This window comes from Xiphophorus couchianus, chromosome 14, assembly GCF_001444195.1.
Source record: "Xiphophorus couchianus chromosome 14, X_couchianus-1.0, whole genome shotgun sequence".
Taxonomy (NCBI): Eukaryota; Metazoa; Chordata; class Actinopteri; order Cyprinodontiformes; family Poeciliidae; genus Xiphophorus; species Xiphophorus couchianus.
Window position 1 is genome coordinate 5,977,105 of NC_040241.1, and position 12,190 is coordinate 5,989,294.

A 12,190-nucleotide genomic window follows, 5' to 3' on the forward strand; every position below is an offset into this window, starting at 1 on the left:
GGAGGTAGCATGCTAACAAAGTGCTGGCATGCTGAGATAGCCCTAGCATGCTAAGATAGCCCTAGCATGCTTCCACTCTGGAAATTTGGCTCATAACATATTTTGGTTAAGTTCCATTTAATCGCTGACAGATAAAACTTATGGGAATGTTACTTGAACTTCATAAACTTACCATTTTCTTTTGCATGTCAAACGTTGAAAACCAGTGTTTCAGTTGCTCTGTGCACTCACTGCTCTCCTGATGCAGAATAAGTAACATGACACCAGCAAAAAGGCAAAAAAAAAAAAAAGTTCTCAGTTTACCAGTATATCTACATTCCTATGCTTATCTACGGTTATGAGCAGTTCACTTTCACACTTCACCGTCTCAACCGAACCAAACCCTTTGAGCAAGCTGTTCTGTCACCCTCTCGCCTGTGGTGGCGCTACACCAAGAAGTACTGAAGGAAATAACATGAAAACCTCGGAAGAAGACATGAGAGCAAATTCCTTCTTCACAAACGCTAGACAAAAGTGGAGTAGCATCAGATTTAAGCAGTTGTCGGATTTTTTTTTGTCTCTGGCAAAAGACTGCAAGCTAGTTAATGCTAGCGCTAGATTTGTGAGTTTGTTTAGGCTGCATTTACCCAGAATGCCCTATGTTGTAGTCCGCTTACTGCTTTTGGAATGGTCTCCGGCGTGGCTGCATTCATGTTTAATAAGCGTTCTAACTGCACCAGAGTTCACTTCAACTGAACCAAAACCTAGATTTTGTTTTTAGGCGGACCAGACTTCAATTGCACGTTCACATCTCCCCAAACGAAGCGAGGCGAAGAAAATGGACTTTGATTAAAGTGGACCAAGCAGGAATGCATCCTCACGGTGATCTTTTAAAGACGCCGTGATTGAACCCTGAGGCGATTCCTGGGATCGCATCGGGACGTCCCTGCTGTTTACGCTCACATTCTGTTGCATAACCGTGTTTCTCACAGAAATGAAGCGTTTTAGCCCCAACAACAGCAACGAAAACAAATCAGAACAGGAGCAAACTTCAACACGTTTATTTGCCTGTGACGTCAAGAAGGAATATGGAAGTCAACAGAGTTGGACCGAGGTCAGTTCTGGTTAAAAGACATTTTAAAACAACAGGATTTGTCTAGGGAGGAAGGGTGGACTATGTGCGCGATCACGTTTTTATCTTAGGAGCAAAAATGAGGAGTGATTGTCTGAGGAACACAAACAGGTCATTGTGATCTTGTAGTTGGTGCAGGCTGCCACCTGCTGGTTGGGATGCAGCATTGCAGCAGGATTAGCAGGTTTTTCTTTTTTGACGGATTTAGAAATATGGTCGCAGCAATTTTATATCATTTTGTTCCAAGTCAACAGTGAAAAAAAAGGCATTTAAATAATCAACTAACAAAACAGAACACATGCGAGAAAACAGAGATATTTTAGGTGAAGAAAAATGTTTGAGAAAACCGGCGAGCAGTTCTTGTTGTACAGTAAATCTTACTATCGCTCAGTGATGAAGAAGTCGCACAGAACGGCATGATGCTGGTAGATGGGTCAGTGAGGAAGTGTTGTTTTATGACCATGACCCTAAAAACTTAGACATTTCTGGCAAAACACGCAGCAAAATTCCCAAACATGAAATAATTTACATTTCTCATCTGCCCAACTTCGATTTTCACCAAATGTTGGAAAACCATATTTGTCTACTAGCAGCAGAGGGCCATTCAGAGGAAACACATGAAACATAACAAAAAGAAAAGGAAAGAAAGAAAAAGAGGAATTCACTTCTAATCTGTGGGAAGTCAAAGCCGTGTAAAAAAAAATTCTATCACTTCGGCAGAAACGAGCAGATCACTGTGGTGTGGAGAAAGTTGAACACGCGACTTGTTTTGCACGGATCGGTGTTGTTCTCTCCGTGACCCGTTCAGGACTCGTCTCCGTTGGTGCTGTCGCCGTCGTCCTCCCCTTCCTCCTGCTCGCCGTCGTCCTCGTCTCGCCCTCTGCTTTTCACCTGCGAAGAGAAGCGGGGGAAAAAAAATAGAATGCAACGTAACAGAGGAGAAGAAGAAGAGAACTGGGTGATTAAAACCATCCCGTGGTCTTAATAGACGGAGTCACGTGGATCCCCACGAGCTTTTTACCCGTTTGGGTGCTCCGGTACCTCACATGCTTTATTACGAAGTTTTTGTTTGGTTGGTTTCGGGGCGGGGGCTGCACAGTGGTGCAGTTGGTAGCACTGTTGCCTTGCAGCAAAAAGGTCCTGGGTTCGATTCCCGGCCCGGGGTCTTTCTGCATGGAGTTTGCATATTCTCCCTGTGCATGTGTGGGTCCTCTCTGGGTTCTCCGGCTTCCTCCCACAGTCCAAAAACATGACTGTCAGGTTCGGGATTCGCAGGTTCTCTCTAAATTCTCCCTAGGTGTGAGTGTGTGTGTGTGCATGGTCGTTTGTCCTGTCTGTCTCTGTGTTGCCCTGCGACAGACTGGCGGATGGTCATCCAGGATGACCCCGCCTCTCGCCCGAAACGTTAGCTGGAGATAGACACCAGCACCTCCCAACCCCACTAGGGACAAGGGCGTAAGAAAATGGATGGATGGGTTTCGGGCGTTGCGCTGAGACCGCGGGAGGGTTTTTAAAGGAAAACGGAGCTACAAAAATTGGGTTCACCTCGTCCTCATCCTCCAGCAGGTCTCCGTCCTCCTCCGAGTCGTTCATCTCCTGGCTCCCTCTGGCTCTCTTCAGGCTACCCTCCTTCTTGCTGGAAGTAGACGAGTTGAGCGGAGACACCTCGCCGGGTTCTGGCTTGGAGCTTTTAATCTCTGTGTGAAAAGGAGAGGAAAATGGATCCAACCAATTAGAAAACATAAAAATTAAATAAAGAGATTTATGAATTTGAAATATTTATGAGCTTAGTGCTCTGTGGAGAACATCACCTAACAAACACAATCCATGTTGGACCCAGCTAACCAATGTCATGTTGGCTTCCGTTGCTGATCATGGAAATTTTCAAACATTTTAATAGATAATGAAGGATTACTGAATTGATGGAATGGGTAGATTTATACTTTAATGGGTTTTTTTTAACAATTTTTCTTTGAAATTGTTGAGACTTTGTGTTTTACGATATTTTGTTATGCTCTTTTGTAATGTTTCTAAAACGTAAAAGTTTTTTGAGGTGGTTAATTTGAATTTCGTATTTTGATTGTAGTGTCTCAAGGCATTTCATGTCTTTTTTGGGAACGTTTGTAAAAGTATAATTTTACTGTAATTACTGTGCTGTGTAGCCTCTCTATTATGGTAAAAACTATTGGATAGGCTTAAATAATGGAATAAGATAGACAAAGAAATCAAGCCGCTTTCACCCTGAAAATCTCATTATTGAGGTTAAAAGAAGGTGGATGAGGCATCAGGTGGTGCAGATGACTTTCTTCAGTCTAAGCAAGCTTGGTCGGATGATAAAGAGAGGAAATATATACAGAGAAATCCTGAAAGAAGTAGAAGACTTGACACTAGAGAGGAGATTTACCTTCCAACAGGAAAGTTACACTGAACATACAGCCAGAGTTACTATGAACAAATCATATTCATGTCTTAGAATGGTCTAGTAAAATTTCAGACCTAAATCTAATTGAGAAACTACAGTAAGACTTGAAGATTCTGCAGCCTGAACTTCATTAAAAACTAGCAAATATCATAAAGCCATTTGAGTGGAATTCGCAGAAGAAAAAAAAAACCCTCCTTGGAACAGACTACACAAACTCAGAAATATAAACTAATAGTGAACTGTGCATGGGACACCTTATGTTTTTAGGTCAAACAAATGACATTTCTGGGAAGATTGATGCAGTTAGTTCATCAGTAACATATGAATCTGCAGGCCTACCCGACTTCTTACTGTGGTCCTTCTCCATGTGCTCCAAGCTGTCCAGCAGGTAGTCCACCTTGTGCTTAATCTGTGTCAGCTCTCTCTTGATGGTCTGTAAATCGTCCGTCCTCACTGTGGGACAAACAACAGTCAATATGTGTGTGGATACACATTAAAAGTCTCCCAAAATGACTGACCTGTGCAATCTTAGGGCATTTAAGACAATTGCTGACCGGTAAAACCCCAAGTTCAGTTCGACATTTGAGGAAATATTAGGCTCTCGTTGGGGTTTTGGACACTTTTTGAGAAATGTGCGGCAGGATTTCAGGTTTCCAAGCAATCAACATTTAAGGTTAGCAATCAAATGTAGGTAAAGGAAAAATGATTTCTGCAGTTGTAGTCACGAGGCATTGGCCAAAGTCTACTTTGGCACTGCATTACCATACACCACCAAGCTTTTCTACTGATGGTCAGAAAATCAGACTCATTTGGAGAACCAGGCTGCTCCCGTCTCTCTTCAATCTTATGCAGTTCCACTTGCTTATTGCAGTGGAGACGGGTAGAAATTCTGACCACTTCATGGAATCCGTTGGGACCTACTTGTGCGGGAGATCCTCTGGCTGCTCTTGGCGGAGGTTGAGGAGAAGGCGGCCTTGCTCCGTCGGCTTCCCCCGCTGCTCAGACTCACCCTGGGGCGCTTCGAGGGGACCGTGGCACGTGACAGAGGAGGTGGGGCGGGAGGAGGCACCCGAGACTGGTACGGGTACACTCTGAAGGCCGTGGAAGATGATGTTACATGCCATTAAATAAGCGTCAACATTCTCATTCAATGAATTAAACAGCAGTTTGTTAAGTTTAGGGTGAGGATGGAGAAAAGGAAGAAATGGCATGTGCTATATTTGGACAGCAAAATGGTTGAAGACAGTGTAACGATATGAATGTGAACATTGAATCCTCGACAATAAAAATAAGCACGCTACCTGTCATAGTAGTCTCTTTGGAAATCATAATCCAAATCAAAAGATGAACTGCAGGGAAGAAAACGGCACAGAAACACAATTATACCTTATAGCAGAAGTCATACCAATTAAATCAAACATTTCAAATGCAATCATATATTGCTATGTTGTCATAAGGGAAACTGAGCAGCAGGGATGCGCACCTGTACATGTCTCCTGCTGATCGTTTCGCCGTCTTCGATCGGCGAGGCTTCGGCTCACCTGCCAGGTTAATGTCTGCAGGAAGGAGAACACTGACGTCTAGAAGAAAGAGTGTTTTTTTCTTTTTCTTTTTTAAAATTCAAATTTGAATTTGATCACAACTGTATAACAATATGACTAACTTCTATGGTAATCTTCTTGAAAAATACCATAAGAAGGTTTCTTTTAATGCTTAACATTCAGCACTAGGGGGCAGCAGAGTGACTCGGCTGTTGCACCAAACAGAAAATAAAGAGCAATAATTCTGTCACTGGATCTTTTTCTAAGCAACACGATATCCTTTAACTAAAAGAACCTGTTAAATATTAGACAAGTTCTAGATGTTCTGAAGACGCTTGACCATAATTTAAACTGGGATAAAACATAAAATACCTAAGTTCTTGGATGCATCCTATCTTTTTCTGGGCTCTTCGATTTTACAGAACACTAAAGGAAGTACAGTTTGTCACAAAATTAGGCATCAACATTACTATTGTTAATTGTGACACCAGCATTTTCAGCACTATAATGATTGTTTTTGCCTTTGCAATCTACAAAGTGTCATAATGTCAATGATGGACCAGACAGGCGTTAGTTACAGCTCACGCCATTTAGGTAAAATCTTAAAAAGACTAATCTTCACTTTGATTTCCTCCCCTTCAATAAATAAATTAATAGGCAAGATACAGAGTCAAGTTCTGGTAGTAGGCATTTGATGAGTGCTGCCCTTGGCACTTTGGAAAAAAAATGAAGAATCCTGATTTGGGGGTTTACAGCTATGGAATAAGGATTTCACGAGTCAAATTTAGATGCTATTAATCTTTTCTTTTGCCGTAGAAAAATCCAGTTCACACTCAGTCTACTAGGACTGGAGCAGCAGATAATGAAATACAACCAAGATTCCTGAAAAATTGAGAAATAGTCTTTTAAACTTAGCACCAAATAGGACTCTGCAAGGCAAACGGCTATTTCAGCTAAATTAGCCAGCTACAACATACAGATATATTTTCCTAATAGTGATTAGCCCGTGGCACAAGACAAAAATAACTGAAAAATTGCTATTTGCTCGTACATGCCTCTGGCAACTAAGCCTAAGACATGCATCTGCAAGTCTTAGGTAGTGAGTCACATTGTCCTTGTTTAAAACTGTCACTGACGTCCTCTGTGCTATGTGTTCGTGTCAATGTTAGAAGTAGAATAGGCAGTAATGGCCTAATAGGTCACTGGGCAAGGCACCAGGTCACGCTGGACAGGTGGTCAATCTGTCAAAGGACAGTACATGCACACGCTCATACCTAAGGGCAATTTAGATTAACCAATTGACCTAATATAAGGGAGTACCCAGCCACATGTTCACTGGGAGAACATCTAAGCTCCATCTGTCTGGTTAAAATTGGATTTGGTTCCTTATGATTTAAGTATTTCAGCTGTTTTGTACAATAGATTAAGCAGCCTTTGGGGAAACCCCTCAGGGGTAGGTGTTGTTCAAAGTCAGTCAGAGGTTGTTGTCTTGCATGTTTTCTGTCTTTTATAAGTTTAACGCACCTGGATAAGATGGATAGAAAATTATCAGGTCTCCACGGAGATTAATAAAAAATTGTGGTGCAACTGATTTAGGGGTTCTACAGCAGGGATACATATAAAACATGGAGGATGCCAACCCTTGCCAACTAGAGTTGATGGTCAATTACCCTTACCTAACACCTGTCCGACGATCATCCGGCCATCCTCCCCAGACACGGCGGCCCTGGCGTTCCTCTCGTTGGAGTACTGCACGAAGGCGTAACCCTTGTGGATGGAGCAGCCGACGATCTTGCCATACTTGGAGAAGATGGCCTCCATGTCGGCCTTGGTGACCAGCAAGGTGTTGAGGTTGCCAATGAAGACTCGGGAGTTCAGGGAGTGGGGGTCGTTTTTGTTGGTCACGTTGCTGCTCGCCATGGAGCTGGAGGTGGAGGACGGCGACCAGCTGGGAGAGGCAGATAAAAAGCAGATTGTTGTTGATCAAATCTGTCATTTGGATAGTAGAACCGCTGAGGGTACAAGGTCTCTCTCTTCTGGTGAGCTAAATAAAATTTGAAAATCAAGTTGAGCTAACAGCTAGCTGCTAAACATCAAGTTCCTGATACTAGTTTAAAACTTGGCCATAAAGTTTCTGTGTGTAAAATATATGCTCAACAATTCTAAAGTGTTTCCTGCAAAAATTAGACGGCTCCCACACAGGAAGCATATCCTTACACCCCGAACGGTGTGTAAGATGCTCTACCATAATAAAAGCAGGGATCTGTGAAATGGACAGCAGAAGAGGGTCGGGGTCTGAAAGCAACACTCACTCCATTGTGTCTTTATCGGCTCGGTGGAGGGCTGCCTGCCTGCCTTTCTGTCTGTTGGAGAGAAGAGAGTCCTGAGGACCCGTGAGAGAAGGAGTCAGTGACTGAAGGGAAATATCCACTACATTTTCTAATGTCTTTGGCTAAATCAAAGAAAATTGTGAGTTAAATAACAAATGAATTAGAATTTGTAAGCCTAACTACTAATAAATACTTAATGGGTGCAAAATTATAGATTCGTACTATGAATATTTGTTGAAGTTTATTTTGAAAACCACTAAAAGATGCTTGTAAAAACACAACACCATAGGGTTTGACTTTTTACGGCACAAAAGTAATTTTGCTGCTTTAAGTTTTCCGTATTTTGTCAGATTAAAACGAATGTATTCCATAGGGATTTTTAGAATACAGACTAAATCTTTAGCATCATCACAAACATTACGTTGGTGGAGAAGGAGGGAAGTGCAAGGGGAAAATGTGGATTGCTTACAAACAATACAGTCATCAATAGTCGACATTATTATAGACATTTGGTGTGTACCCAACATCACGTAGGCCTGTCAGTCCAACTGACTACCTTAAGAAGTCACCCGATGTAAATATATCGTAGGGATGCACGACGTATTCTGCATCAACATCGGTGTAAACAGGGGTGCTCCGATAAATTGGTGATCGGACGATACTTAAACGTGAAACCAATCTCATCCATCGACTGCATTTACCTCTGCAAAGGTCTGAAAACCAGACACTGTTGCCTTTTGCTCTGCCATAAGAGAGGACGGACTGATAGACCTGCCCACCAGGTCACGTTTACTCGTGCATGGTTAATGATAGCCACTCTACTGTTGCCAACTTAGAGACTTCGTTGCTATATTTATCAACTTTTCGACAAAAAAACGGTATTGGCCAAAATCGGAAAAGTCAGGTTAGCCTGTTTTTAAAGATCGGTAATCTTCCAGAAACCTGCAACCGGTGCACCCCTCGTATCGTACGATTTTTAACGTATTGGTCCCATGAGTAAAACCGAACCGATTTCAATAATCAATGTTTATTTCCAAATTGTTGGCATTTGTGTCCCCCGTCGTGTACTATATGTTTCACGAGGGCGGAAAGCAGAAGACTGGCCATGTGGTATTTGTGCGGCAATGTGACAATGATACTAACTAACTGCAGAACTGTGGGGCATTTAACTAAAGTAGTCAAGCAGTGTGAGTGGTGTATGCATTTTCATAGTGTCAAAAGGATTGGGAAAAAAACGTATAGAATAAATGTCAGTTATTGGCCATTAAAGAAACGATATTGGCCCAATTTTTTTTTTACATCTGTGAATCGCTAATTAAGAGTAAAATTAGAGTCCTCCTATTTGCAAGTTCATCTCAGAATGAATACAGAGATGAATGAAAGCAGGTTTATATGTTTTTTGATTGGTCAAAGACTACAATTATTAGTTATTCACTCCTTACATCTGGCATTTCTGAAGAAAGGATGATAAAAATACAACCATTATTCAAAGATAGTTGCCCTCAACCCTAAACAAAAAAAAAAAAAAATATATATATATATATATATTCAAGCCTGTTGAGGTTTGTGCTGAATAAATAATGCAGCCTCATACTGTCTGCCTTCTGTTTGCATGAAAGAGCTGCATAGTTCTGAGACTTCTCTTGTCTGCTCCAGACTCCGCAGTGCTTCACTGAAGCCTCGGCTTTAATAAGAGTAAAGAGCTTTGAGTTTGTTGTCACAAAGTTATGTAAGACTGCGGTGGGGCGGGGGTGCGCATTGTAATTATGAAACAGATGGAGGCAGCAGTAAAACAAAATAAACCCCACCCCCACAACATCCAGAGCCATTCTATGCTCTATGCTATAATCCTGTTGTCGTTGTAGATTTAATCATTATTTGACTGAATTAGCAGGTGTGTGATGACGTTGCATTTTTCTGCTGACAGAAACTTTGTTATTTCATGTAGCAAGAGGCAGATATCACTTGTCAAAAGCAAGAAGTGCAGCCAGCTGGGCCTCAGGGTAACCCAGAAGTAGCAGCAGCAGCAGCAGAGGGATTACATGCTAGCAGCAGACTGTCTGTCCAAAGCTTAATGCTGTGCTCTCGCCCGGCACGTCTCTGTAAGCTGGCAACCCGACAGAGCGACCAGCAGCTGTGGTGTTTCTCATTCTGACAGGAGTGTTGGGGTTCAAGGAGGGATCTGCAGGATTTAGACACATCCACTTTCCTTTAGGGGTTTATTTTCCAAACCCATAAGTTTATGCGGTTTATGGAGTAGCTCAGTCTTGGTTTGGACTGATCCAGACAGTCAGTCATTGCTCGGATAGTTTGCTAAATGAATTGTTTGGTCAGCTTTTCTGTAATGCTTGTCTCAAAGAAAAGGGAGTACAGCTTAAGAATAATTGAATCCAAACTGTTATAGTCAAATACTAGGGTACAGCACTATAGTACTGATCACTTACGATACCGATACAAAAATCTGAGATTTAGTAAACATTGCTCAAAGTACAAAGCCTAGAAATTAGACTGAATAGATTTGCCCTTATGGATCAGGCACACTGCCTCTAATACTCAATTTTTTCTTTCAATATTGGGCTCGATTAAGATATTAATGTCGGATCGGTTCATCTCTAATTATTGGTCAAGAGACAACTAAGCTGCTTTGTTGCTAAGCTACAGTAACGCTGCCGGCTGAATCAGTTGACCCTGAAATAACGGCCTCTGGAAACAAATCTTCGCCATTGCCAAACTGATGAGTGCCATCTGATCAGAGGCTGATAAAACTCTTAATACATGGTTATAAACTGGGGGTCTGTGTGGCTTTCGAAGGATCTTCTACTACAGGCAACCTATCACTGGTGATAACTTTACAGAACGTTGCCTAAAAACCCTCAATATACCAATATATGTGGTATAGTGAAATTATATCAACATGAGGAATGTTATGTGGCATCATTACATTCATCTTTCATCAATGGCCCATATTTGAGCTCTAAAATGACCAAATTACACAATAAATGGAAAGTATGGCCAGTAATAATAAAAAAAAGAATAGTTAACTGCCTTATATTATTTTATTGTCTGAAACTTGGCCATCCTTATAAGAACTCAGTTTTCTGTGTCTGTGGTATGTATGAATATAGTGTTGGTGCTTCAACTGTGAAAGCTGCCGCAGTTAGCATGGCTCATGCTCGATGGCTTGAGCAGCCATAGAGTACAAATTCCCATCAGAGGGATACGGTACGGTTACGGGTCTAGTTCTGTAGATGAAATCTTCTTGAATCTTTTTAATAATGTCAAGCTTAATATGAGGAATAACTCATGTTTATGTATTTGTGACAAGGGATGATACAGTTATTCCACTTATATAATCCATTGGAATAACTACAAACCAGTTAAAACATTCATTTTTTTTCCCCATCCATTGTCTCTAATCATATTGTTTTGGACTAAAAAAACAAACACTTTAGCGTTCAAATGATAATTATAATGAAAATATAGGAAAATCAAACACAGAGAGAGTGCCTCTGTTGCTGGTGAAACTTTACGTAAATATGAAAAAGCGAAAGAAAATGCAATCGTTTGGGGGGGAAGGGTGGAAGTACTGTTAAAGTGTTGATTTGCCTGCTAAACCACCTTGTTTGTGGTCACACTCACACAGATAAGCACACTGAATTTGCAAATACGCAGCAAAGTATCGCCGTATCAGAGCTATTTAGACCCTGTTGGAGCTCAGTGAGCCCTCAGGTCATAACATCTGCACACCTCAAAATAGAAATAACTTTATTGTCATTTGCTCAAAAACAAACTGGGTAATCAAAATTGCACTCCACAAGCTCCCTTCAACACCTCTCCTGTAAAAAAAAAAAAAACCTTCTCCTGTAATAGTACTTTTTCCCTTTTGGGGGGGAAAAAAAAACTTTATTAAATATACCAATATTGCCAAAAAGGAACAAAATATGTGGCACCTATGCAAAGAAAACTCCAGCTTGTTGACTGTGCAAAATGTTCAAATGTTGTCCTTGAAAATTGCCTGAAAAATGACATCACTCCTCTGCAGGAAAACATAAAGCCTCAGCAATAACTACAAAGAAAATGGGAAAAACACCATGTCAAGAAATGTAAACCTGTTTTCTTTTTTTTTTTTTGCTGGCTGATGAAAAAGCGACATAAAAAACATATTTTTATTCCAGAGATTGAGCAAGCTGGGTTTAAAAAAAAAAAAACAGGACAGATCATCCTGGAACAATCCTCCACATTTCTCTCCGTGAAAACGAGCCAACAGTCAGATACACGACAAGAGAACACAACATGCCTGAAAAATGGGGGTTTAAAATAGGAAAAACAGAGCAAAGACACCGAGGGGAATGTTACAGCAAACTAGTTTGCTACTGCCGTCACAAAATGTACGCCATAACAGTCAAGCCAGCCTGCCAGCCAGCCAGCCAGCCAGCCAGTCAACACAGTCTCGGGAAAACCAGCCAGGAAAAATAGCAATAAAAAAAAATAACATTAAAAAAAAAAAAAAATCCCAAAGACGCCTCAAAATTCAGAAAAAAAACGAAAAAAGCGCGAAAAATCTATCGTTAAAAATACTCACCAGGACCTTAATACTAAAAATGAGAACAACTGAAAGCTTGTTTTACTCGGGAGATGGTTTATCCGCTTACTGCTCTGCTCGCTGAATGTAGGCAGCACCTTGAAACCGGCTGACACGAAATGGCGTCGACTCACACACCTTCCGTTTGTATTCCTGGCTTCTGATTGGATCCCCCGACTTCCCCCTTCTGGGGAAGTCTATCAC

General features: G+C 41.3%; 1 protein-coding gene across 6 annotated transcripts; it reads right to left on the reverse strand.

Annotated features, from left to right (window-relative positions):
- Nucleotides 1–1,024: 1,024 nt before the first annotated feature.
- Nucleotides 1,025–12,182, reverse strand: LOC114157168 (heterogeneous nuclear ribonucleoprotein C). 6 transcript variants are annotated; one of them, XM_028038016.1, is made up of 10 exons: nucleotides 11,987–12,114; nucleotides 11,355–11,470; nucleotides 7,387–7,457; nucleotides 6,751–7,022; nucleotides 5,017–5,113; nucleotides 4,835–4,882; nucleotides 4,455–4,624; nucleotides 3,873–3,986; nucleotides 2,657–2,808; nucleotides 1,025–2,002 (listed from the first exon to the last, which is right to left on the reverse strand). In XM_028038016.1, the coding sequence occupies exons 3-10, from the start codon at nucleotides 7,389–7,391 to the stop codon at nucleotides 1,916–1,918; spliced, it is 945 nt and encodes a 314-aa protein (XP_027893817.1). In that variant the 5' UTR covers nucleotides 7,392–7,457; nucleotides 11,355–11,470; nucleotides 11,987–12,114; the 3' UTR covers nucleotides 1,025–1,915. The 6 variants fall into 6 exon arrangements, with proteins under 6 accessions (XP_027893817.1, XP_027893819.1, XP_027893818.1 ...); XM_028038018.1 differs by lacking the exon at nucleotides 11,355–11,470 and having other exon boundaries at nucleotides 5,017–5,089; nucleotides 11,987–12,134; XM_028038017.1 differs by lacking the exon at nucleotides 11,355–11,470 and having other exon boundaries at nucleotides 3,885–3,986; nucleotides 11,987–12,134.
- Between the last annotated feature and the right edge of the window lie 8 nt (nucleotides 12,183–12,190).